At 31.2% G+C, this 26,751-nt stretch overlaps 1 protein-coding gene across 4 annotated transcripts in view; it reads right to left on the bottom strand.

Annotated features, from left to right (window-relative positions):
- The window catches only part of LOC143072485 (death-associated protein kinase 1-like), a 103,008-nt gene that overhangs the window by 59,901 nt on the left and 16,356 nt on the right, over positions 1-26,751 (bottom strand). For all 4 annotated transcript variants that reach the window (XM_076247416.1, XM_076247419.1, XM_076247418.1 and 1 more), the window contains exons 2-7: positions 17,395-17,613; positions 16,456-16,594; positions 10,295-10,418; positions 9,477-9,552; positions 3,817-3,969; positions 2,659-2,704 (exon numbers count right to left, since the gene is read on the bottom strand). In XM_076247416.1, coding sequence (XP_076103531.1) covers positions 2,659-2,704; positions 3,817-3,969; positions 9,477-9,552; positions 10,295-10,418; positions 16,456-16,594; positions 17,395-17,613 — 757 coding nt within the window. The remainder of the gene's footprint in view (positions 1-2,658; positions 2,705-3,816; positions 3,970-9,476; positions 9,553-10,294; positions 10,419-16,455; positions 16,595-17,394; positions 17,614-26,751) is intronic.

Raw genomic sequence — 26,751 nt, 5'->3', positions numbered from 1 at the left:
TTTCTGGAAACATTAGACTATTGCTCAATAATTTATGGATAAAATTCCATGAGTTTTGTGGTACTTAGAGTTAGATCATTCATCTATTGTCTTGTAAATCATGAAGGTTGAAAGTGGAAACAAATTCATGTTAATTACAAAATAATGTATGGCATTATAACACAATTCATTATTATACATACAGAGGGGTCAACAATACATCAGTGAAGTAATCACTTAGCTAATATACTAAAGTCACACAAAATATTGTTCAGTATGTTAAATTGATTGTGACAAATCATTATTTAATAAATTTGAATAATAATAAATCTATACTTGAAATCATGGACCAAAATCATTACCAGAATTCAAAATAGTATAGTGAATAAATCAGGGTACATTTTTTGCAAAGGTTTTAATAGACTTTTTCATTTTACTGACTTTTTTCTCCTGCGTATATAATTTTTCAACAGGTTACTTTATTTGTGGTAGAACATTCAGGTACGTTGTCAAGGAAATGCAGGTATAAAATATAAAATAATTCGTAAGGGTTCCACGGAACCCAGTGTCTCGCCTACTTTTGCTGTTAATCGCAGACTCAACAAAAATGAGGAAAAACGTCAATAAAAATTTCCCTCTCGATACTGTCTTTTGATTAAAAGAAGCTTCCAAGTTTGGTAAAAAAAATCCAGGATAGTTTATGAATCTAATAAATGTTTTATAAACTTTAACTGCAGACTGTATGTAATGTTAACTGGAAGAAAAATTAAGTCCATTTATAAGTAAAATACGGAAAAAGTGAATATTTTTTTCACAAAATTTACTTCTGAATAATATCTTATGATCAGAAACAAGCTTTTGTCTAAGTTTGGTAGAAATCCAGGATAGTTTAAGAACATTATAAAAATTTTAAAAACTTAAACCACAGAGTGAATGTTTTGTTTCTGGCAAAAAAACTTTTATAAGTAAAATACGGAAAAGTTGAAATTTATTTTTACAAAATTTTCTTCTTGATACTATCTTATGATCATAAACAAGCTTCTGTCCAAGTTTGGTATAAATCAAGGATAGTTTATGAAAGTTATTAAAATTTTAAAAACTTTAACCACAGAGTGAATGTAATGTTTCCTCGCAGAAAAAAACTAAGTCCATTTATAAGTAAAATACGGAAAAGTGGAAATTTATTTTTACAAAATTTTCTTCTTGATACTATCTTATGATCATAAACAAGCTTTTGTCCAAGTCTGGTACAAATCAAGGATAGTTTATGAAAGTTATTAAAATTTAAAAAACTTTAACTGCAGAGTGAATGTAATGTTTCCTCGCAGAAAAACTAAGTCCATTTATAAGTAAATTACGGAAAAAAATGGAATTTTATTTTTACAAAATTTACTTCTGGATACTTTCTTATGATCATAAACAAGCTTCTATCCAAGTTTGGTAGAAATTCAGTATAGTTTAAGAAAGTTATTAAAATTTCAAAAACTTTAACCACAGAGTAAATATTTGTGGCCGCCGCCGCCGCCGCCGCCGACGGAATGTAGGATCGCTTAGTCTCGCTTTTTCGACTAAAGTCGAAGGCTCGACAACCAGGCTTACAATTGACAAAATAAGGGGAAAGATACATGTATGATTAGCTGTTTTCAGATGGTTTGTTGTGTATGGGCAAAAATGAAGCAGTTATGTTTCCCAAGAATTGATACAATGACAAGCTCCATTTTACTTATTTTAGTTGCCCTTACTTGACAAGGTACCAGAATGTCCAACCACAAAATAGGTTACATGTTGCAAAATTATATACTCCGAAAAAAGTTGAAAAGTCAAAAGTCAGTAATAGGAAAATTAAGAAATAATTGATGAAGCTATACTTTATTGTAGTTTTAACATGGGTAGATATTATATTCGTGATTTTTTTTGCCCGAGCAAAAGTGAGGGCTAAAATAACATGAATATAATGCCTACCCATGTTAAAACTACATTAAAGTATAGCTTGCATCAATTATTTCGATTCTAATTAGGACAATTAAGGTATTTTTTTTTATGTCCGGTGTGCATTAGTGTAAATGTAAAGCCATTGTGTAGGCTCTTCCATGAACCTCCCTTTTTTGTTTGTAAAGAAGCAAACGACTGGCACTGAGGGGAGGAGTTTTGAACAGCCAGCATAAATGGGTGTCGTATGTAGGTCAAATATATCAATTTCCAAATGCAACACATTACAGTCATAATAAATGAATTATTAACAATGTGTGCATCTTTTAAGAGTTTGGAAGTGTTTTAAGATAATGAAATATATTAAATGCATGCCAATTTGATCAAATTCATTATTCTGCAGTAGTCAATATATGCATGTGCAAACAAAAATTATTGGATTTAGAGCATGGGTTTATTCACAAAGCAAAAGAAGCACGTCATATTAGAATAGTCTGTAAAAATAAATAATCTGGGATTTGTATGATTTTTATTGTTTTTTTATTTATTTTTTTAAAGAAAAAATACATAAGTTCAAATCACTTCTTGGTGACACACTGTATTGAATCATTAAAACATATGTCTTTTTCCAAAATACAAACACACATACACATAAAATATATATGTTTGTAACATTCCTTCCCAGATGTCAATACCGTTACATACTGCACATACATTTAACATTATCAAGAGTGTTGTAAATTAACTTACTTTAATCCAAGGATGCTGTAGACAGGACTGCACTGTGCCTCTTTTTCTGTTTAATGAAGAAAAAAACAATGAAAAATATAAAAGTACTACAAATCTTGAAATTTAAATAAATGCATTTCATAAATAGTATGCTAAAATATTAAGCAAATCATTTATGATCTAGTTGGATTTTTTTTTAATTTTGAGATGTATTCTATAGTTTTTAGTTTATTACCTAGTGCTTGCAGTAAAGTGTGAGCTTTTCACATCAAGGTCACTGTTAAAGACCTTCCAATATAAAGGAGTAGGTCCGGTAAGGGCCGATTTTGGCCTCAAATTTCAGGTTCATCTAACGAAAGATTTTGGACACTTTTTAAACACTTGAGTGTCTATTTCAATTGATTTAATTCGTGTATGTGAAAGATTTTGACTGGTTTAGTCATTAAAAACGCTCCGATTCAAGCTTAAATATGTTAAAATCTATCAAATATGCCAAAAAACGTCACTTTTCAGATTGTTTTTGTCAAAAGTGATAGTGGCCGCATCCGTGTTCATCCTCAACCTTTATATATGTTATGTATTATCATCAAATACAACTTAGATTTCAATATTATGAATGAACACGAATGCGGCCACTTTCATTTCAGACGGAAACCGTCTAAAATTTAGCTAAAATGCTAAAATTGTGAAGATTTCTGTTATTTAGCATGACTTTATGATGCTAGTACCCGATATTTGTGCATTGTATTGTCAAAAACAGCCAATATTTATGAAGCAGAAGCATTCTTCTTTCCAGTAAATAGCTAAAAAATTTCATTTTCACAATTTTGTAAAACTGCTATATTTTGGGGCCAATAAGGGGTCTTACTGAACCTACTCCTTTAGATGAAGAACAGCAATAATAGTGATGATCCTCAACTGTATTGCTTATGTACAAGTACTTCATGGGATACTTTGTCTTCTGTACATTAATCAATATCTCTTTATTTTCAACCTTTAGACATATTGTGTACAATTGTAAGGTTTGTAATTTCCAATAAAGATATTATCTATAAATTAAAACTCATCATTCACATCCAAGACCCATTGGTGGCCTTCGGCTGTTGTCTGCTCTTTGGTCGGGTTGTTGTCTCTTTAACATATTCCCCATTTCCATTCTCAATTTTATCTTACAATTACCTAGTGTTTTTGACAAACAGTTTTTTAATGAAATCTTTGGCTAAATCACTGGTAGAAGAGAAGTATTCTTCATCAAACTGGTATGATACAGAGGTAATGTTCTCATATGTCTCCTGTTGTTCATCCCCCAGGAATGGAGAAGCACCACTTAATCTGCAAACGTAAAAAAGTACGTGAATTTATCTGTGTTAACAATATCAACAGCCTCATATGTTAACTATATAAAAACACTCACAGGAACGGTTGCAATCAAACTAAAAATAACATAAAAGCAGAGTTTGCAATACCTGAAACTTCAAAACTTGTAAGTAGCAAGGCAGACATTAAATTTCAGTCAAGCAAGAAAAGTAGGTCAGCAAAATAATATCTGCTAAACCATAAAAGCCTAAAGTAAGTAACATACTACATTTACTTTCTTACAAATGACATATAAATATCTCAGCAACCAAAGTGACCTAGTTTTAATAGAAGGACAATAGATTGCTCTAGTTTTAACTTGGTAAGGTCAGTAATTTGGTAGTTAGATGAATAAAACTTTACCAGTCCCTTTACATTGTAATTTAAGTCAGGTGACCTAAAATTGATACTTATATTCACTAATTCAATTCTTTAAATCACATATACAATTTAATAGATCCTGAAGTGAGACTTGAGAATAGGGATTATCTACCACTTCACCAAGTGTGATACAATATTTCTCCACTCAAGAGGCTAGACAAGCTTAAAAAGAATTTAAAATTAAACTGTCTAGAGTGGAGAAATATCATATTGCCCAAGATTCAGTGGTGGAATCTATTTCTCTATAAATAACTTTTACACAATCATGAGACAATTTTTTTCAGTGATCTGCAAAGAGATATGTGTTCTTTCTATGGGACATCATCATGCATGGTTTGCTTTTTTTCAGGTGTCACATTCTCTCAATAGGAATTTCATGGGAAAGACACAAAAAATTTGACATTGTAATAGAATTTTTTTTTTCTTTTTAAAAATCAACAGGTCAAGAAATAATAATCATCTATATATTAGATAAAGCTAAAAAAAAAACCAGGTTTGAAATGTAGACCACAGTCATCTTATTGGCGTTGGTACATGTTTAAATATTTTTTCATTCAAAACTTCATGTAATCAATTTAATTAGTCACTAGGAATCTGCTTTTACACTGTATAAAATTAACAGTTATAGACTTTTACCACCAAATATCAAAAATGCTTCAAAATTTATTAAAACTATTATACTTTAAACTTGTTTGGCTTTCTTACTATTTTGATTTGAGCATCACTGATGAGTCTTATGTAGATTAGACCATTGGTTTTCCCGTTTGAATGGTTTTATGGGGCCCTTTATAGCTTGCTGTTCAGTGTGAGCCAAGGCTCCATGTTGAAGGGAGTACCTTGACTTATAATGGTTTACTTTTATAAATTGTTACTTGGATGGAGAGTTGTCGAAATTGGCACTTATACCACATCTTCCTATATCTATAAACGTGTGTCTGGCATATCAAATTATAAGCCTGGTTCCTTTGATAACTATTAACTACATTGGCAAAACAAAGCATTTGTTCTAGCCAGATAAATAATTGAAATCAAACAAAGTTTAATGTTGGACCCTGATTTGGACCAACTTAAAAACTGGGCAAATCTAAATACATGGTTAGATTCAACATATCAAAGAACCCCCAAGAATTCAATTTTTGTTCAAATCAAACAAAGTTTAATTTTGGACCCTTTGGACCTTAATGTAGACCAATTTGAAAACGGGACCAAAAATTTAAAATCTAAATACACAGTAAGATTCGGCATATCAAAGAACCCCAATAATTCAATTTTTTATGAAATCAAACAAAATTTTATTTTGGACCCTTTGGATCTCAATGAGGACCAAGTTAAAAACAGGGCCCAAAATCCAAAAACTTAATACTTGGTTAGATTCAGCATATCAAAGAACCCCAAGAATTCATTTTTTGTTAAAATCAAACTAAGTTTAATTTTAGACCCTTTGGACCGTAATGTAGACCAATTTGAAAAAGGACAAAAAAATAAAAATCTAAATACACAGTTAGATTCTGCATATCAAAGAACCCCAAGAATTCAATTTTTGGTGAAATCAAACAAAGTTTAATTCTGGACCCTTTGGACCTCAATGTGCACCAATTTAAAAACGGGGCCCAAAAACCAAAAAACTTAATGCACTGTTAGATTCAGCATATTAAAGAATCCTAAGAATTCAAGAATAAAACCCCATTGAAATTGGTCAAGAAATAAGCATGTTTTTGGCCCCTTTTTGGCTTCTAATTCCTAAACAGTGAGGGCCATGACCCTCAAAATCTATCCCAACCTTCCTTTTTTGATATGAAACCTTATGGTACAATTTCAGAAAGATTCGTACACATACACACAAGTTATTGTCTGGAAACTAAAACTAGAGGCTCTAAAGAGCCTGTGTCGCTCACCTTGGTCTATGTGAATATTAAACAAAGGAAGCAGATGGATTCATGACAAAATTGTGTTTTGGTGATGGTGATGTGTTTGTAAATCTTACTTTACTGAACATTCTTGCTGATTACAATTATCTCTATCTATAATGAACTTGGCCCAGTAGTTTCAGTGGAAAATGTTAGTAAAAATTTACAAATTTTATGAAAATTGTTAAAAATTGACTATAAAGGACAATAACTCCTTAGGGGGTCAATTGACCATTTCAGTCATGTTGACTTATTTGTAAATCTTACTTTGCTGAACATTATTGCTGTTTACAGTTTATCTCTATCTATAATAATATTCAAGATAATAACCAAAAACAGCAAAATTTCCTTTAAAATTACCAATTCAGGGGCAGCAACCCAACAACCGGTTGTCCGATTCATCTGAAAATTTCAGGGCAGATAGATCTTGACCTGATAAACAATTTTACCACATGTCAGATTTGCTCTAAATGCTTTGGTTTTTGAGTTATAAGCCAAAAACTGCATTTTACCCCTATGTTCTATTTTTAGCCGTGGAGGCCATCTTGGTTGGATGGCCGGGTCACCGGACACATTTTTTTAAACTAGATACCTGAAGATGATTGTGGCCAAGTTTGGATTAATTTGGCCCAGTAGTTTCAGAGGAGAAGATTTTTGTAAAAGATTACTAAGATTTGCGAAAAATGGTTAAAAATTGACTATAAAGGGCAATAACTCCTAAAGGGGTCAACTGACCATTTCGGTCATGTTGACTTATTTGTGAATCTTACTTTTCTGAACATTATTGCTGTTTACAGTTTATCTCTATCTATAATAATATTCAAGATAATAACCAAAAACAGCAAAATTTCCTTAAAATTACCAATTCAGGGGCAGCAACCCAACAATGGGTTGTCCGATTCATCTGAAAATTTCAGGGCAGATAAATCTTGACCTGATAAACAATTTTACCCATGTCAGATTTGCTCTAAATGCTTTGGTTTTTGAGTTATAAGCCAAAAACTGCATTTTACCCCTATGTTCTATTTTTAGCCATGGCGGCCATCTTGGTTGGTTGGCCGGGTCACCAGACACATTTTTTAAACTAGATACCCCAATGATGATTGTGGCCAAGTTTGGTTTAATTTGGCCCAGTAGTTTCAGAGGAGAAGATTTTTGTAAAAGTTAACGACGCCGGACGCAAAGTGATGGGAAAAGCTCACGTGGCCCTTCAGGCCAGGTGAGCTAAAAATTGGTTATTTGGGCCCTAAACAGTTGGGACCATAACCCCCAAAATCAATCCCAACCTTTCTTTAGTGTATATAAACCTTGTGTTAAAATATTATTGATTTCTTTTTACTTATAATAAAGTTATTATTCAGAAACTATTTGTCTTTGAAGATGACGTGATACCAATATACGACCAACTTTCTTTTTTTTTTTGCAGTTGTATGTCAAAAAAAATTTCTGTAAGTATGTAACACATACGAAGGTTTTAGGTTGTTGTGTTTTTATTTTAACAAAAGAATAATTAAAACTCATCTTAATAACAAAAATTCTAGATTAGCCCATGATATGACATACTTTTTAAAACTGTTCTGTTGTGAGTACAATATAGAACAAGCTTTCAATTGTCTTCTTATTTGTACAGTGTATCTCAAGTAACAGATAAAAATCACTATTAAGGTCCAAAAATAAGAGCAGACTGTCTGTTTTGAAGTTTGTAAACAACTTTCACTCAAAGTTCACCAATATTTAATACAGTGTATTTCTATCTTTTATATTTAATTGCTGATCTATTATAAAATTCATTACATCATTGATTTTAGTCAATTTTAAATGCTCAACACATGCATGTGTTCATTGATTGCATCAACAAGTGCAGCGATCAATACATTTTAAGCCATCCCTTTACAATAATCAAATAACAATTCTTCTGACAGAATCTCTGTCAGTTTAAGCATGGGAAAATAATTAATTTAGTAAATTTCATCATCATTACAGATCTTATACTTCCCATTAATGAAAGGAAGTGCAGTCAATGAAAGAAAAGTTTCCTATTTCACAACTCATTAAAACTTTTCACTATGCAATTCTTTTATCAACTGTGGATAAAAAGTAAGAATAGGAAAGTCTTCTTCACATGTGGAAGATATCAGAAAAATAATAATAAGAATTGTTACTATCAATTAGAGATTAATCCCAAATTAATTAATGAAACAAATTACTTTGCACATAGAATACTATCTTAAACAAATGTAACATATACATCCCAAAAGATATACAATAGTCTTGTCATTTTATTTGTAAACAAAAATTAAGCCAAGGCTCTGTGTTGAAGACTGTACTTTGACCTATAATGGTTTACTTTTACAAATCGTGATTTGGATGGAGAGTTGTCTCATCAGCACTCATACCACATCTTCTTTTATCTATTTCATCAAACAATTGATGATTTTTGCATATCATCCTCCAAGAACTAACAAAGGAGAAGGTATGATAAGAGTCAAAATTTGACTCCTTTTATGAAATGTCTTGTGAATATCTGAAGGATGTTATTCTTTTATAGGACAAAAATATCTACCACAATGATGATAGCATCATAGATTTAGTCCAGCATAGCCAAACTTGTCTAAGATATTTTTGTTTATAATGGACTTGTATATACATTTTTATATAGATAAGACTGTTAGCTTTCCTGCTTGAATTGTGTTTTACACTAGTCATTTTGAGGCCCTTTATAGCATGCTGTCCATTCTGAGCCAAGGCTCTGTGTTGAAGGCCTTACTTTGACCTATTCTGTAAATTCAGAAAAAGAGGTTTTTATTATTGCGAAAAATGCGACACAGTTGTAAACGCAATAATTTAAACATGCATTCTTAAATATTTTATATGAATTAAACAGAATTTTTCTCAAAATTGTAAAAATTAAAATCGCATTTAAGTCTAAAATGACAAAATCGCAATAATAAATGCACGCAATAATTTCTGAATTTACAGTAAATGTTTACTTTTTATAAATTGTGACTTGGATGGAGAGTTGTCTCATTGGCACTCATACCACATCTTCTTATTTTCATATTAAACAGCTATTTCACCAATTAACATTTTAAAATACCTTAGTAATAAAAAAAAAAAATCAACAGCATTTATATCGAGTCTCATTCTAAGGTCAAATTGAAAGTAAATTTTCAGAAGAAAATGTATATATCTTACAATATATAGGTAATAACACCTATACTCCACATATCTGTTGCTGAGGACAAAGGCTCATAACTGACTATTTCTGGAGCTACAATATAAGAAAACATAGCTTCATATTATTAAAATTTACCAAAACCTAAAATTGACAAATAAATCTTCTTTTTTATTTTGAAAGTTGTAGCATATTTTCTTTGTTTGGTGTATTTGAGTTTTCTATGATATCAGTTTAAAGACATGTAATTCCATACTTTTTGCTATGAAAAGAAATGTTTTTTCAAAGTAAGAATTCTCAGTGTTTAAAAATGTCAGTTTTAAAATTAGTTTATTCAGTTGCATGAATACAACAGTGTGAATAAAAAAAACAAGATGAAGGATAAGTCTTGGGAATTTACCTCATTCTTGTCTATGCTACTCTTATACAACAATGTTATTGGTAATCTATATCTATTACAACCAAATATTTTGTGATAGTATGTTTAACTTCAGTATCACATAAATTTGTAAATTGGTAACAGCAAGAAGGTTCGAAAATAAAGAATGAATCTCAATGTACTTTCATTTTGTTTCTATTAATATTAAAGCTTTGTTTAAAGATAGTAATATGGTTTCCAAATGAATTTGTTTGAGATAGTCTTCACCTGATATGGCATTCTCAATACTGTGAGTTCAGAATCTCTGTGTGCATTTATTCTTGTGTTTTGCAAATAATTGAAATCAGGAAATGCTGACTACAACTAAAACTATCAATAAGTAAATTTTGAGTTTTTTTTTTTTTAAACCTATCCTGTTGCAATTTTGGCAAAAAATTCAAACTCTAAAATATTACAAACCAACAAACTCTGCTGTTCCCATCATTGCCCTGACATCAGAATTTGGTCCAATTATCTGAGCAAGTCCAAAGTCTATCAGTTTAATGCTTGTGCTGTTCTTGTTCAGTAACATGATATTTTCTGGCTGAAAATAATAAAACAAAAAAAAATTAGCAATTCTTTCAAATACTTAAGCAATGCCAATATACAGTTCAACCTGCTCAAGAGACCAGACCATTAATATTAGATCCCTCTGTAGTACATTTCATATAAATTGAACCTGTATTAAAAGACCACCTGTCTTAAGTGGCCACTTTTTTGCTCCCCCTGAAGTGGGCTTCACTGTATATTGTACAAATGTGTACCAATGGGCCAGGACATTTTCTGTCAGGTTGTGTTAGTACCACCATACTATCCTTAAGTTGAAACTTAAGTTGGTCTGAAATTTACTCAATCTGATTATCTTTTTTCTAGCAGTCACTACATTACTCACTCTTATTGCACTGTTTTACCACATGATGACATAGATAAACATCAAACAACTATGGTGCAAGCAAATTTATCACTAGTTTCAAATTTAAACTGTGATTCTATATTTAAATTCTAATATTTGAAAAAATTAAACTGTCAGTATAAGATCTGAATGCAGAAGATGACTTGGTACAGTTTTCAGAAATAATGCTTCCATTCTAAATCCAACAAGTGCTATGTCACATTCCTTAACACTTTCTTATCTGCACAGAAACTCAAGAGTCTGTACTGTGTAGATAAATCATTACTGCAGTACATGTTAAGATAGACTATATCTATGGTGCAGCTTTTTCTCATTGTTGAAGGCTGCTTGATTGCATGTAATTGTATTCATTTACTACATTTAAACTCTAGTTGATAGTTGTTTTATTGGCAATCATACCACATCTTATTTTTGTATGGCTATCAATCAGAAAATCCGCAACTGATATTCTATCAAATGCTAATTTCTGAATTCTTGTAGAATAAAAATTTGGTTGGCTTGCTTGCTTTGTTTGTATATTATAAACATTTACTCCAGTTTTGTAATTAAGATTGACATTTTCAAACAATATATTTAGGCATAATCAAGCCTGTATATATTATATTTAAATTTGATTCAATGTTATCCCAATTACAAATGTACAATATACAAACAAAGCAAGAAATCTAACCAAAGTCTTGCTCTACATGCATTAGGAAATTAGCTCTAATAGGCAACAGTCCTTTTAAAATGGTGAACGAACGTGAATCTGCTAGTAAAAGATTTTTCATGGTGAATACAGACAATTAAGGTTTATATTAAAAGTATGATTTCCCTAACAATTGATCATTGATCATTGTTTTTTATTCTACTTTCTCTGAATCATCAATATTGATTTACTACTAGTCTACATGCACAAATGTTAGATATCTTAATAAATTGAAATACTTTATAAAGATCAAATGTTTATAAACCAAGTACTGCAGCCAAACAATCCTTTTATCAAATTATTTACAGATCACTGAATAACATAAAATATCCTCATTACTATAAGTAAAATATAAATATAAAAAGTATAAAAATTTTGTTTGAACTCCTTCATGAAACTTAACATATTATGAATGCTATTGAATTGATCTCATATTACTTTTGATACATGTATACAACTTTGAATATATCTATTTTGGCAAACTTATAAAAGACAACCTATATTTAATTAATCCTTGTGCATGCCAATAAATTAATACAAACAGTTTGGCCATAAAGTTAAAATCTGCACTACTTTTTATATTTTCTGCTTGTGGCAAACTTATGAAAGACCAATATATATGATTAAACCTTGTGCATGCCAATAAATTAATACAAACAGAATATGATATAGTTAAAATCTGCACTACTCTTTGATATGTTCTGCTTCTGGCAAACTTTAATCGAGGACACTTATAATCTTTAATTTACCCCTCCTAAGTGACAATGATAATGCATGCACTTGACATGAAAGGGTTGACACCCCTTTGTTATCTAATATTTAGCCTGTTATCTATGACCGTTGTTTTGCTCTCTCCTTTAATGTGCTATATTTACTTTTCAATTGCCCTAATACAGTCATTGGTGCATTAGAGATTACTTTTATCTTGACTGGTGATCTGTTAATAAAACATGTGTGTATTTTGTACCTGTTTTCAATTTGTGTGTAGGTATTCTAAGTTTGTTTGAAGTGTTTACATGTTCCTTGGACATCAAGGGTTAGCCTGTGCTATGAGAAAAAAAAAATGCTTTTACACAATTTACACTTAACCAAACCCCCACCTGCCCAGGATTGTAAAATTAATTTTGAGGTCTGTAAAAATCATATCCAGAGTGAGAGATTAACAGAATTTAACTTAAATGTTTAAATAAAAATTGAGTTCTGTGGATTCAAAAGTTTATCACATTAATGACACAAAGACTGCTTATGTCATGAATGTTTAAGTACATGTAATAACTTAAAACTAATTAAGATCACATGTTTTTATCAAAAGAACCAATAAACTCAAAGATACTTAAAAGGCATTTTTTTCAACCATTTTCAGGATTCAATAAATACAATCAAAGTCTGAGTTGTTCTATGTTTTATAACACCCTATTACTGGCTTTCATAATGGCAGATGCAAAGGCGCGGGACGTTTGCCCTTTTTCATAGGACATTTGCGCCTTTTATTTTGGACACTTGCGCTTCAAATCATAGGACATTTGTGCTTTTCAAAAAAGTACATTTGCACTTTTTACATAGGACATTTGCGCTTTTGAAATATTTGGTTTTTATGACATTCTTCCTCCTTTTACCGGCTTGGGACCAGCAGGTTTGACCTGGCAGAGTAAAAGTCGTATTTTTCTATATGGTTAAAAGTTTAAAAATCTTTTCATAGTACATTTCATCGTACATTCAGGTCATAGCACATTGATATATGTTTAAAAGTTTATATACAGCTAAAAGTAAACAATATAAAGACTTAACACATGGCAAGAGTAAAATCTCTTTGTTCTTACTGTGTTATAACCTGGATAATGCACAGCAAAGGTGTGCATTAACTACCTCAGATATACTGCACAGTTTAAATCTATTTTTACCTTGAAAGGGGCGTTATTCCATCAAATTAAAAAAAAATATCACCGAGTGTAGCGAGACTAAAGACAATATTGACGATTTTAAGCTAAAACACGATACTTTGTCCAATCCAAGGGTTAAAGACCTGTTTGCCCCCACCCTGGAATCCGCCATCTGCCTTGAAATTACGACAAAGTTGAACTTCGTACAAAGCCTATAAACATCGTTGTTTCAAAATAGGAAAAAGAAAGGTTTCTCATTCCTTTATATTTTTTTATCTAAGCTGGGACATAAACTATTTTATTATATTTTATTGTGTACAACGTAAATCTAAATCAGTGTTTTAAAGTTAGAAAGATAGTTAAAACAATTTTTGGTAATTTCTGCCAAAAAAAAATGTATCTAAGAATATCCGAATAAAAGAAATCTGATTTGGATTAGTTTCAGACTCAATGGAATTTATAACGACTTTTTTTATATCTATTCATATAAAGGGACTATTTTAGGATCGAATTTAATGAGGATCATATTTAACTTAGTTATGACTGGTGTTTCGTCCACATTTCAAATACAAAAATCAAGTTTTTCTTTCTCAGTGCTTGACAAGGGTGCCTGTTTATCAATATAATGAATATTAATGTAGTTCACTGAGTGTTGTTCAATGATATTCTTCAAAAAGATAAACATCGTAATCATGATTCAATTGTCACATAATTTTCTATCAGGTAGTCTGCAAATTTGGATCATCTAAGTTCACTTATAAATAGGTAAAAAGCGCAAATGTCCGATCACTTTAATACAGGTGAATCAAAATATAAAGCGCAAATGTCCATAGCATTTGAAGCGCAAATGTCCTAACGTTTTACAGGTAAAAAAGCGCAAACGTCCTGTGCCCAGATGCAATAGGTCATGTGTTCTTGATTGCCATACAAATCAATTGTTTTTACATCAGATGACCGTGAGGGCATTCCCGTGTATTGCTGTTGCCTAGATTTCTATTAAGTAAATTTCATGTTGGGATTGTAACAGATCTATATAAAACATGATAAATACGCAGACATTATTGAGTGCAAAATAACATTCCTTATTGCTTGTGTAAAATTCATTTTTTCAATGGATACTCCTAAAAAAATTTGTTTAGAACATAAATTAATAACATGAAAATGTTTTGTCGTTAGAAATATATATATAAGTAAAAAATCTTCATCTATGCACACGTACAGAAAAAGTGTGTTAACGCATGCGGAAGAATACCCCAAGAAAGTTTGCAATCTCAAATGCAGAATTACTGGTCCTTGCTCTCTCTCAAGGACGGTTAACTTTGCATGGGAAATTGAAGGTTTTGCAGAGAAATATGAATGCCTACTCAAATCCAATCTATTAGAAAACTCAAATTATTACACTTGCACTGCACTGTTATTTATATAGTAGAATAGAATGATATACAAGTGGATGAAACAAGTGCTTGTGACCACCGTCAAGAACTTGCAGTCATCCGATGCCCAGTACTCCAGTACTCTGATTGATAGATTTTGCTATAGTACTGTACAGCAGATTTTTAAGTTTGTCACAATTGATATAAAAGAAATATTCAAGGCCAAGGCTATTTAACTACATGAACTAGTCATTAGTTTAATTCTTTCTTTTTTCTAAAGAATCAGACCAGACTCCAGTATGTACATGTATCACATTGAACATAATTTATATAAATATCTGATAACCAATTTATCTTTCAGCATCATACATTTTTGTATTCTAAGTAAAAAGAAAACAATATCACTCTTTTACTATTGAAAAGAAGATAAGAACATATCTGTATCAATTAAATTTCATTTTTTGCCAATATTTTATAGGAACAGATATGAGAAATACAACTATGATGAATTTCTGCTGTTTTTAAATTTTACTTTTACACTTAAACCAGTGAATCGCTATCTCTATCATGACTCTATGTATGGGGTAAAGTCAAACTTGTAATAAAAAAAAGTACATTAACATTATATTAAAGCATATTGTGTTGAGCAATGAAAAATGAACAACCTTGATAACCAAGCATGAGTGAACCTTAACATGCAAGTAAGGTTAGGTTATACATGCATGACATGTACATTTTGTTTTTACTTTCCTATTGACAAATTCCATTTTCCCAAAAAAATTATGACAAATGATTAAACCTATATAAAATTGTTTAAATAACTGTTCTACCTAATTGATCATGTTTTTTTATCAAAAGATTGAAAAAAAAAAAAAGTTATGACTATCTATGACATGCTCTATTTAGTCATATTTGTATTGATGGCCTTAAGGTCACATGTACTAATAATGCATTTATAATAACATGACAAGGTGACGGAATTGCACCTTAAAGCCACACAAAAAACAAACAATGCATTATGAAGTGTTTTCTGTGTCAGATTGACAAAACATGTCAAAATACCATTAATATTGCATTTCAGATTTGTTATCAATTTTTTTTATCAGATATTGATCTATTTTCATGTCTGTTTCACATCTTGTAGTTTCTTGCACTTAAATGGCCCTTGATAATCAGATGATGACCTTAATATTTTCTTATATGGTTAAAAAAATACATTCATGTAACTGAACATTTTTAAAGTTTAACTGAAATACTTTTTTGCAATATTTAAACATAGGAATTGTATGAAGCTGCAACCAAATAAATAAATCAGATAAATTGGTCTGATGTTCAAAATATCTCTGGACAGAGGTATGATACTCATAAATTTTGGTAAGCATAGTGAAGTAAAAAGTTTCTGTGTCTTTTTTTATTTCACTTCCAAATGCATCATTTCACAACCTTATGATGTGCTGTATTTTACTGTCTACATTTCAAAACATCTTTAATATCAGCAATATAATTATTCAATGTCAATTCAAGTGCTTTTTAATTCATTCAGAATCTATATTTCCTGTATGTAAATGCTATCATTGTGTATGAGACATGCTATGTTCACTATGAAAATATTTGTTTTCATTGATATTCAATGTAACAAGTTCTATGATTTTAACACATTTTTATGTCTTTTTACTGTATTAATATCAAGACACTTTATAAAGTTTGTATCAATGTGTTGTGTTTACCTTTAAATCCAGGTGTGCTATATTTTGACTATGTAAATGTTCCACACCATCTAGAATTTGTTTGATAAATGCTGATGCCTCTTCTTCACTTAAATGATCCTTTTCTGAAATATAGTCAAACAATTCTCCACCAGACACCCTGAAATAAATATGAAAATCTGGTGATTGTTTGAATATGATTGCACATTGTGTGAGTATACTTTTTAAACTGATTATTTTTTTTGTGTTTACCAATTTTGCCATAAAAGATATTTTTGGAGAATAATATTTTGTTTATTCTAACTTACTACACCAAATTAGAATTTCACTGGCTAATTGAACATACATTCATGGAAGGCAATGAATATGAGAAAGACTTTACATCAGTACTCTGTTTAGAAATACCTGTGAAAAGTGTCACAGACAGACAAGACAGACAGACAAACAGAGATACTGCAATATAGCCTGACATCCTAGATTGGTGTCCAGTGTACCTATACATATTTAATAAACATTCCAGTACGTTAATATCATCTTTTAAAGTAAAATAAATGAAGATAGGAAGTGTCTTTCAAGATGATTAACCTTACTTTCTAAGTAGTTCTTTTTCTGCTTTCCTTTCATCTGTTTTGTAAGTTAGTTGAGCCACAAGAAATTCATCATTTTGAAATAGAAAGTTATTACTCATTTTTTCAAACAAATGAATCCAGAAACAGGGAGAAATCTTTGAATCTCAGTCCAAGCTGGTCTTTAAACTTTCTAAAACTTTCTCATTAGCAAACCATCAATAATGGCAATATACATCAAAACCTAACAGTCCAAATATACCTCAACGCTCATAGCAAATAGTTTTTAAGCTTTATCTGTCAGAAAGATCTTTTTAGCTTTTAATTTACAACCAAAATAACATGAAAGCTTACTGCCTAAATACATGAGACAATAAGCATCTGTAATACTTACAATTCTAACACCAATATAACTTCTAGCCTAGTCTCATAGACCTCATAGAGATGTATTATGTGAGGATGATCAATCTGATGGAGAATGTCTACTTCCTTTCTAATGTCCTCCATCTTTGCTCCTCGTCGACCTCCCCCTCTCCGCTTCCGTATGAACTTGGCGGCATATTCTGTATTTGTATTTTTTTTAACACACTTTTTTACAATTGCAAACTTCCCACTGAAACGAGAAATAGTTCATTCTATGAAAATTGCAGTTATTTCTTTATTAAATATATATAAGTAACTCATCAATCAATAGCATATAAACAACAATTATGGTGAGGAAAAAGATATCTTCATCTTAAAATAGTCAATTTTAAAATGGTCTAAATCAAGATAACTGTGCTGTTTTTTTGTGACACTAATCTTTTAAACTACTAATTATAAAGCTAGTTTTTTTACCGCTAGACATCTTTTAAATTTGAGGTATGTATTTATTTGTTGTTGGGTTAAATCCTCGAGATTAAATCAGACTTATATGTCTTTAATATCCAAATTACCCACTTTTCTGGACTTCAAGTTTGGACAATTTAGATCTTGATATATTATATTGACACCTAGGCCTGTTTATTGTTGTACACCTTTTTGTTTTTGTGTCTTTTGAGTTGTTCTATTGCCATATAGGTACCCAAGATCTACTTTATTCATATTCTTGTCTTATCTACTTTTGTTTGGCATTGCTCGTAATAATTTGTTAATGAAACATATAACAAAAACGTTGCAACTGTTAACACTCAATCAAGATCATAAATGAGGTAATTACTATAATAAGTATGATGAGCTGCAGAGAATAGACTGAATGAGGACAGACTGGTTAAAGATTCAATCTACAGCAATGAATAAGATTATACTAAATGTTTGTATAGACACAGCAATGAAGGAGATAATACTAAATGTTTGTACAGATACAGCAATGAAGGAGATAATACTGAATGTTTGTACAGACACAGCAATGAATGAGATTATACTGAATGTTTGTACAGACACAGCAATGAATGAGATAATACTGAATGTTTGTACAGACACAGCAATGAATGAGATTATACTGAATGTTTGTACAGACACAGCAATGAATGAGATTATACTAAATGTTTGTACAGAAACAACAATGAAGGAGATAATACTGAATGTGTGTACAGACACAGCAATGAATGAGATTATACTGAATGTTTGTACAGACACAGCAATGAATGAGATTAAATACTAAATGTTTGTACAGATACAACAATGAAGGAGATAATACTGAATGTTTGTACAGACACAGCAATGACTAAGATTATACTGAATGTTTGTACAGACACAGCAATGAATGAGATAATACTGAATGTTTGTACAGACACAGCAATGAAGGAGATAATACTGAATGTTTGTACAGATACAGCAGTTGAAAAATCCTATGTGAATCAAGTATGCAAAACACAAATTTCAATGGAGGAAAGGGTTAAGAAAAAAAGACCAAAACACAAAAACTTAACACTGAGCAATGAACCATGAAAATGAGGTCAAGGTCAAATAAAACCTGCACAATTGACATATAGATCATAAAATATTTCCATACACCAAATTGCATATAGTATATGAAAAAAGACCAAAACTCAAAAACTTAACTTTGACCACTTAACCATGAAAATGAGGTCAAGGTCAGATGACACCTGCCAGCTAGACATGTACACCTTACAATCATTCCATTCACCCAAATATAGAAGACCTATTGCATACAGTATAAGAAAAAAAGACCAAAACAGAAAAACTTAACTATTACCACTGAACCATGAAAATGAGGTCAAGGTCAGATGACACCTGCCAGTTGGACATGTACACCTTACAGTCCTTCCATACACCAAATATACTAGCCCTATTGCGAACAGTGTCTGAGATACGGACTTGACCATTAAAACTCAACCTTGTTTACTGATCCATGAAATGAGGTCGAGGTCTAGTGAAAACTGTCTGAAGGGCATGAGGACCTTGCAAGGTATGCACATACCAAATATGGTTATCCTATTCATTATAATAAGAGAGAATTTAACATTACAAAAAGTCTTTTTTTTTCAAGTAGTCACTGAACCATGAAAATTAGGTCAAGGACTGACAGAAACTTCGTAACATGAGGCATCTATTTACAAAGTATGAAGCATCCAGGTCTTCCAACTTCTAAAATATAAAGCTTTTAAAAAGTAAGCTAACGCCGCTGTAGCTGCAGCCAGATCACTATCCCTATGTCAAGCTTTCTGCAACAAAAGTCGCAAGCTCGACAAAAATCATCATTGCATTCTACAAGAAAATTGAGGTTGCATCTATTTTTTTTCTTTCAAATAAAAATTTCTCTGAATGAAGTTAAACACTTTTGTGTGTTTACTGGCACAAAATGTAAATAACAAAGTATTTCAGTCATGCATCTTGTATTCTATTACAATGTGTAGCAGCTGCACCCATGTAATTGTCATGTAAACTCTAACAGAGGTATCATTATTCTGTAACTGGGCATACAATCCATCTCCTAAATCTGGCAGATCTAGCAAATTTTAAGCAAAATATGTTTTACAAAAAATAAGGTGTCTGTGGTACTTCATAATGTTTATGAATTATTCATCCATACATTGAAAGTATTTTGTAAAAAGGTCAAATCAATCTTTTTTTACATAACTTTTTTAATTCAATCACTGATCAATGTTGCCAGATGTAGGTAGTTTACTTATATCTGAGGGATCAATTGTTACAAGTTTAATTTTTCATGCATTTTCAGGACAACAAAAAATGTTATAATATGATTTATAGTTTGTCCATCAGAAAGGGGAGAATTCTGACTGTCTGTTGGAAAAAAACATTCTCTTCAGTATTATTATAAAAGGCCTTATGAAAGGTTACTGACATCAAATATTCCCTGGATTTTATCATTTAAGGATCCCTACCAGTTTTTATGGGACTGCATATCTATAAATGCTATTATATATATAATAGAAACCATCATAGCTATCCTGACTCACCATAGATTATTACAGATTTGACTTAATATATACCCACAATGAGCGGTGTTGGAACTCACAACCTGAGTGTTGACTGGCTAGTGACTACAGTAGTAACTACTTAGACCACTCAGCCAACCAGGCCCCAACTGAAGATTGAAGAACAAACCAACAGAATTTAAAACACCTTATAGCTGACAACTAGAAACCTGACAGGTTAGAAAAATAACTTGGACATATACACAAAAACAGGAACAATGATTTTATGTACTCACTACTAACTATAACCTACTAAAGATTAAACAACACACCAGCAGAATTTTATAACTGTGTCAAGGCATTTCAAGAAACTATGCACCTACAAACTCAATCTCATAAGTTTGAAATGTTATCTGATTAAAAAAAGGTTAATTACAAATAAATAATATTTTACAAAAAGTATGACATGAAAATCTTCATAGAATACTATTTATCAAAGTTTTGAAGTGAGACCACTGTGTTATAGTAATCCCAGTCTGAAACAATGTTTTATGAACATATCAACATGCCATGTTCTATGGATTAAATTAATTTAAGATTGCTATCATTTTTTTATATTTACAATCATTCATGTCATATGTGTCACAAAATGTGAAGTTACTTTACAGCTGCACATTATTTGTGAATTGCCTTAGAGACAATTTTATTGAAAAAAGACAGAAAGTCCTTTAGGGACAGTAACATGTTGTCGTTCGTGTATATCAATTATATAATAAGTCATAGTATAAAGTTTTGAGTGACTAAATGAACTGAAAAATAATTTGTTATTTTTCAATGTCATTATCAAATTTCAATTAATTGGAATTGGAAAAATAATCAATACTCTAGTTCAGGGAAAGCTTGTTCGCGACCTAGAATTCTGAGTGGGTCAAGCGTTTAATTAAAATTCATGCGAGAATATGCGAGATTTGGATGAACTGGGGGCAAAGTCATATATCATGTATATGGTACACATCAATATTCGATGTTTATTAGGACGCCCGCCACTTTCCCGTTTACCTGTGAAGTCGTTGAGTGTCATCTAATTTTTGTTTGTTTATGTTTATGTTTATATATATAATTAATAAAGTAAAAAAAAATTATCGTGAAAAATTTCGAGACCCAGTGTTTGAAAATTACGGGAGAAAATTGGGAAAGAAATTTGAAGTTAACTTGAAAATTAGGGCTTGCAAATAACCAAAACGAAATGTTTGTTAAAGATGGAACGAGGTCCTACAAGTCCCTGGAAGCTGTTAAGAACTTTGAGGAAGTTTATGTGCAGAAAGATCATCTTTGGCGATTGAGAATAATTTCCAGAAACATGCTGGGGTAATGGCATTAATTGCCAAAACAGTATATCATACAACGGTGACACAACATAATTTATTCTCTTCAGCTTGTTTCGGGAGAATATAGATAAAGAATTTAAACCATATGATTGTCATTTAAAACGGAGCTTTTTGAAAAGTTGTTGCTGGTCATAACACATAGTCAATATCATGAATGATATTATCCGATGTATTCAATTAAAAATAACCATGGCTTCATAAATGTTATGTTTTCAATATTGTATAAATAGTCTGATTGTTAAACCTTGGAACAGTATATACGTTCTTGTTCAAACCATAATAAAATAAGTTCCCATAATATCAAACAGCTACAGGTCGTCATATGAAATTAAAACGCTTAGCAAAATAGCCACACCCACTAATAAGATATATACAATGTCTTTACTCTGACTGTTGCATTTTGAACAAACAGTGCAATGTAGAACAAAACAGTTTCAACATTCATATATCATTATCATGATCTTGACCTGCATGGATATGCATTTAACTTGCAACTGGACGATTAAACAAAAACCGTTATTGATGACTGCATGAAAAACTTCAACCCCAGACAAAACATGAAATTAACTGTTCAGGAAAAACGAAGTCCATCTAGTAGTAAAATACGGAAAAATAAAAATAAATATTTGCAAAATTTTGCCCTGGATACTGTATTTTGAACATAAAGAAGCTTCTAGCCATCCCAATTTCCCGAAATTCCTTTATGTTTGACAATGATTTTGATGTAAAACAAAACTTTAGCCGCAGACTGAACCTAAATGCTGACGACGGAATCTAGGATCGCCAAGTATCGCTTTCGCGAAACTTGTCAAAAAGAAGGATGTATGTCAAAAGATCCAAGTAGGCAGTTATTTCACTCATAAATCTTAAAGACCTCCTTGCTTTCAACAAGACGACAATAATTCAATTTTCTATCTGGGGGGGGGGGGGGGTCTTTTTTCTATAGTAATTGTAATATAACAATATTTTTTCACATTTAGGATCATTTTTCTACCTATTAACGTGAATACAAAAATAAATATACAACAGAACTGTTCATTAAAAATATGTAAAACTATATCTAGAGAGCCGTGGTGTAGTGGTTAGCGCATCGGACTACTAACACAAAGGTTCCTGGTTCGATTCCCGTTTGGGATGAAAATTTCAGGAACTCAATTTTCGGCTCTCCCTTGACACCATTTGCGAGTATGGTCTTGAGGAAACGATGATAGTCCGTCGGATGGGGACGATAAATGGCTGACCCGTGTTAAGAGAGAGCCATATCTCTTGCACGTTAAAGACACCCTTGTAGATTTCGAAAAAGAGTAGGCTAATGCCGCTACAAGGCAGCACTCGCACCCGCAAAGTGGAAAGGGATTAATATAAGTTGTAAAACTTGTTTCCCAATCCACTATAAATAAATATGTTTAAACCATATCTATGTGTGAAAATTTACTTTCTGAAGATATACAACAAAAAAATATAAAGTATCTTTTATTCTGTTTAAGATCTTATTAAATCTCATTGAAATTAATTAGATATTCTGTATACGATATTGTGTATGCTTCACAATATATCAAAATAAAATGCTGAACGACCCAGATTCCCCTCCTTTCAAAAATTGTCAATATCTGATGCATTTGAATAACACTCAATAAACTTTATGTAAATTTAATACACACATGCAATCAGGGCTAGCTTTTTGAACATATATTTTAATGGTACCTAACTGTCAGAACATGATTATGATTATTAAGGGTATATTAATTATGTCTAACTGTCGCCTGGTGAGATTAATAGTTTAAGGTAAAACTTTATGATACCATATGGCCTAGGTGTTGATTGACTTTTATTTTTATGACCTAAAATCAGTGCCTAAGATATGGTGATGAAATAGCTCCTGTACCTTCTTGAATATATAGACGATCTGCTAAGTGAACATCACAGCATGAATCTGTCCATTTTTGCGTGAAGGTACACTTAAAGTCAGGTGACATATCAAACCGTTCCTTTTGTAATTAAGATTAATTAAGATAACGGTCAAATAGACTGTTTTAATATGTCATTGTAATCTTCAGCTTTAGAAGAATGTAACTAACTTTGTATTTATAAACGATATAAACTAGTATTTGGTTTTGAAATATACTTAGATTTTCATTGTAATGTATCTAGTATATTATCAAAATTGCGTAGCGGCACACTTAGATTAAATGTTGAAGTTGGTCGTTATCTCAATTCTCAAAGAGAAAATAGAATTTGTATATGTTGCAATATGAATTTTTTGGAGGACGAATATCATTTTGTTTTATCATGTCCAACGTATAGATATGTGCGTATAGAATTTTATATTTGTTCTACTGTTCTTGGCCAAATCGGCACAAGTTAGATAATATTTTAAATCTCTGACAGTAAAACTATGCAATTATTTAAATTCAGCTTGGGAAATTAGATCACTTTTATTGTCATAATATTATTGTATACTCTGTAACATCTGTTCTCTGCTGTCTTTTGTTTGTCATATATTGTATATATTTTCGTTTGCCATAGCATGTATCATATATGCTTCTTGAAAATAAAGTATTCATTAATCTGACTTCAGTAATAACGATGCCGATCTGATAAATCAATAAACTGATTATGCCCCCAGTTCATCAAATCTCGTATCTAATTAGTCGATAACGCAAAATCATGATCAATCTTGTACATGCACGTTGTTTCCCTGAACTAGAGTATTACAAATTTCATTTTCAATTACAAAATGTAAATTTATACATTTTTTTTAATAACTACATTCAATTACAATTACATTTTTCAATAACCTTTTGATTGTGGGATACAATATGCTTGCAATGTCAGACAAATTATTTTGGTCAAATGGACAAAAATGATGAATTACTTTAAATTGCCAAAAACAATCTTTCTTCCCAAAATTTGATATGTCGCAGAACAAGTTTTTACCTCTCCCTTTTTTAAGTTTGAGGCCTTAAAATTTTCACTGATTATGTAAAATTTTTACAGTAAAACATTTTATTTGCTAAGTAAGACACAGAGCTACATTAGAAGCTGAGCATGCCTTTTCATATGAATCACTAAGAATCATATGTTGAGTTCTGTCCCATAAAACGAGGAGTATGACTACCATTACCTTAAATCTCTGCATGTCATTGAGAACTTGTACATGTCTTATACATCAACATTTATTATTACTTAACAGATGATGATGATGTATTATCAGTTATAGATTATGACTACAATAATGACACAATTCCTAGATAAACAGTATTTCATCTCAATACCAGGTGTACAAAGACAATCTATCTATTATGTAACCCTATGATATTCCACATATCTCTTAGAACTGAAACTACAGTGAAACCTGGCTAAACCGAAAACCTGAATAAACCAAACATGTTCTTAAGAGACGTCATATCAAATAGTATGCGTTGTAAACCTGATAAAACCGAACATCGGCTAAACCGAACAAAATCTAAATAAAATTGAGAATGGAAATGGGGAATGTGTCAAAGAGACAACAACCCATAAGTCCAGAAGAGGTTCGGTTTAGCCAGCTTTCCCTGTATAATAGAATTTTAATGAGTTTAACATTCACTGTCTGTCTTGAAATCAGAACAAATATTTGCTACAGAAATATAACTGATTAAAAAGTTCACAAATTATTTTTACACAAGTATGAATCTGAACTTTTTCCTAAAAGTAAAGAAAGCAATTTGACCCCATTTTCAGGGACAAGAATTTTCTTACAAAACTTTATAACATAATAAAATTGTTATGTTTGGAAGACTTATAACAACTTTTTTCTTTTCAAAATTACAGGGTTTGACAGTCCAATGTGATTAAACAAACATTCGTAATCTTAAGTTACTTTTATAATTCCGATATATTGATTCTGTTGATTCAGTAGTGACAGTCCACATGGGGTAAAACTATTATCCAGGTATATAGGGTGACAAAGATAAAACCTTAATGAAATTCTTCCAATAAAGCTATTATCATGAAACTGACATGTACATAAAAAATGGAAATTGGACCTGCTGTAATGAATTTCAGGTGATCACCATGATGATTTACCTTTTGATGTAGTTTACTGTCTGTTGTAAACATCTGGGGGAAGTTGTTAAGATAGATAATTACTTCATAGTTTAAATTAAGTTACAAGTCACCCAATTTTGTTCGACTGATTTCAGAGAAGTAATCAATTGCATGATGGAATAAATTTACCATTTAAACCCTAGTAAAGGAAATATAGTAGGAATATGAAACTTTTATCGCCTTTTTTCGTCCATTACAGATTAGAAATGGGCTAAAATCTCTTCCTGTTCAACAAGATAACTGAAATTTCTTAATTGAAATCAAAATAATGTCTTTTGTTAATGAAAAAATTTGTAACTACACCAATTGCGATAAGTAGCTAAACGTACTTCAGCTGCCTTATGTATTACTTTATAGCTCATTTTCTGATTATCCTCCATATTGTCACGTTCAACATGATTGAATGATTGATTGTTTGTTTGTGTTTAACGCCACCTTAAGCACTTTTGGCTGTTTTAGTTGAGAAAGCCAGAGTGCCTGTGCAAAGACCCCAAAAATCCAATTTTTTTTACTAAAGTTATTATCTGGAAACCAAATGTGTCTTCGGACGATGACAACATTGTAGCATACAAACCCCCATAAAAATTTGAGGTCATATAATAACTAGAAACAAATTTTTGAATAATGCAAAAAAAATGATTCTCTGATGATGAAAAGAGTCTGAATGATCAAAATCAAGGTGATTCCTGAGAGGAATAGGAAATTGGAGGACAGTATGGTGACCTAAAGTTGTTAATTTCTGTGACATTTGGTCCCTTGCACATCAACATAGAGAGTTGTCTCATTGGCGCATCTTCTTATTTTTTTTCTTATTTGGATTAGATATATGTTTGGGCTATAATAAAATTTGCAGTCTCTTGGAAGCTTCTTCAGAGAATCTGATTTGTGTTTCAA

This window comes from Mytilus galloprovincialis, chromosome 4 (assembly GCF_965363235.1).
Source record: "Mytilus galloprovincialis chromosome 4, xbMytGall1.hap1.1, whole genome shotgun sequence".
NCBI lineage: Eukaryota > Metazoa > Mollusca > Bivalvia > Mytilida > Mytilidae > Mytilus > Mytilus galloprovincialis.
Note: the sequence above shows the minus strand (reverse complement) of the source record. Positions and strands in the feature narration are given on the sequence as shown.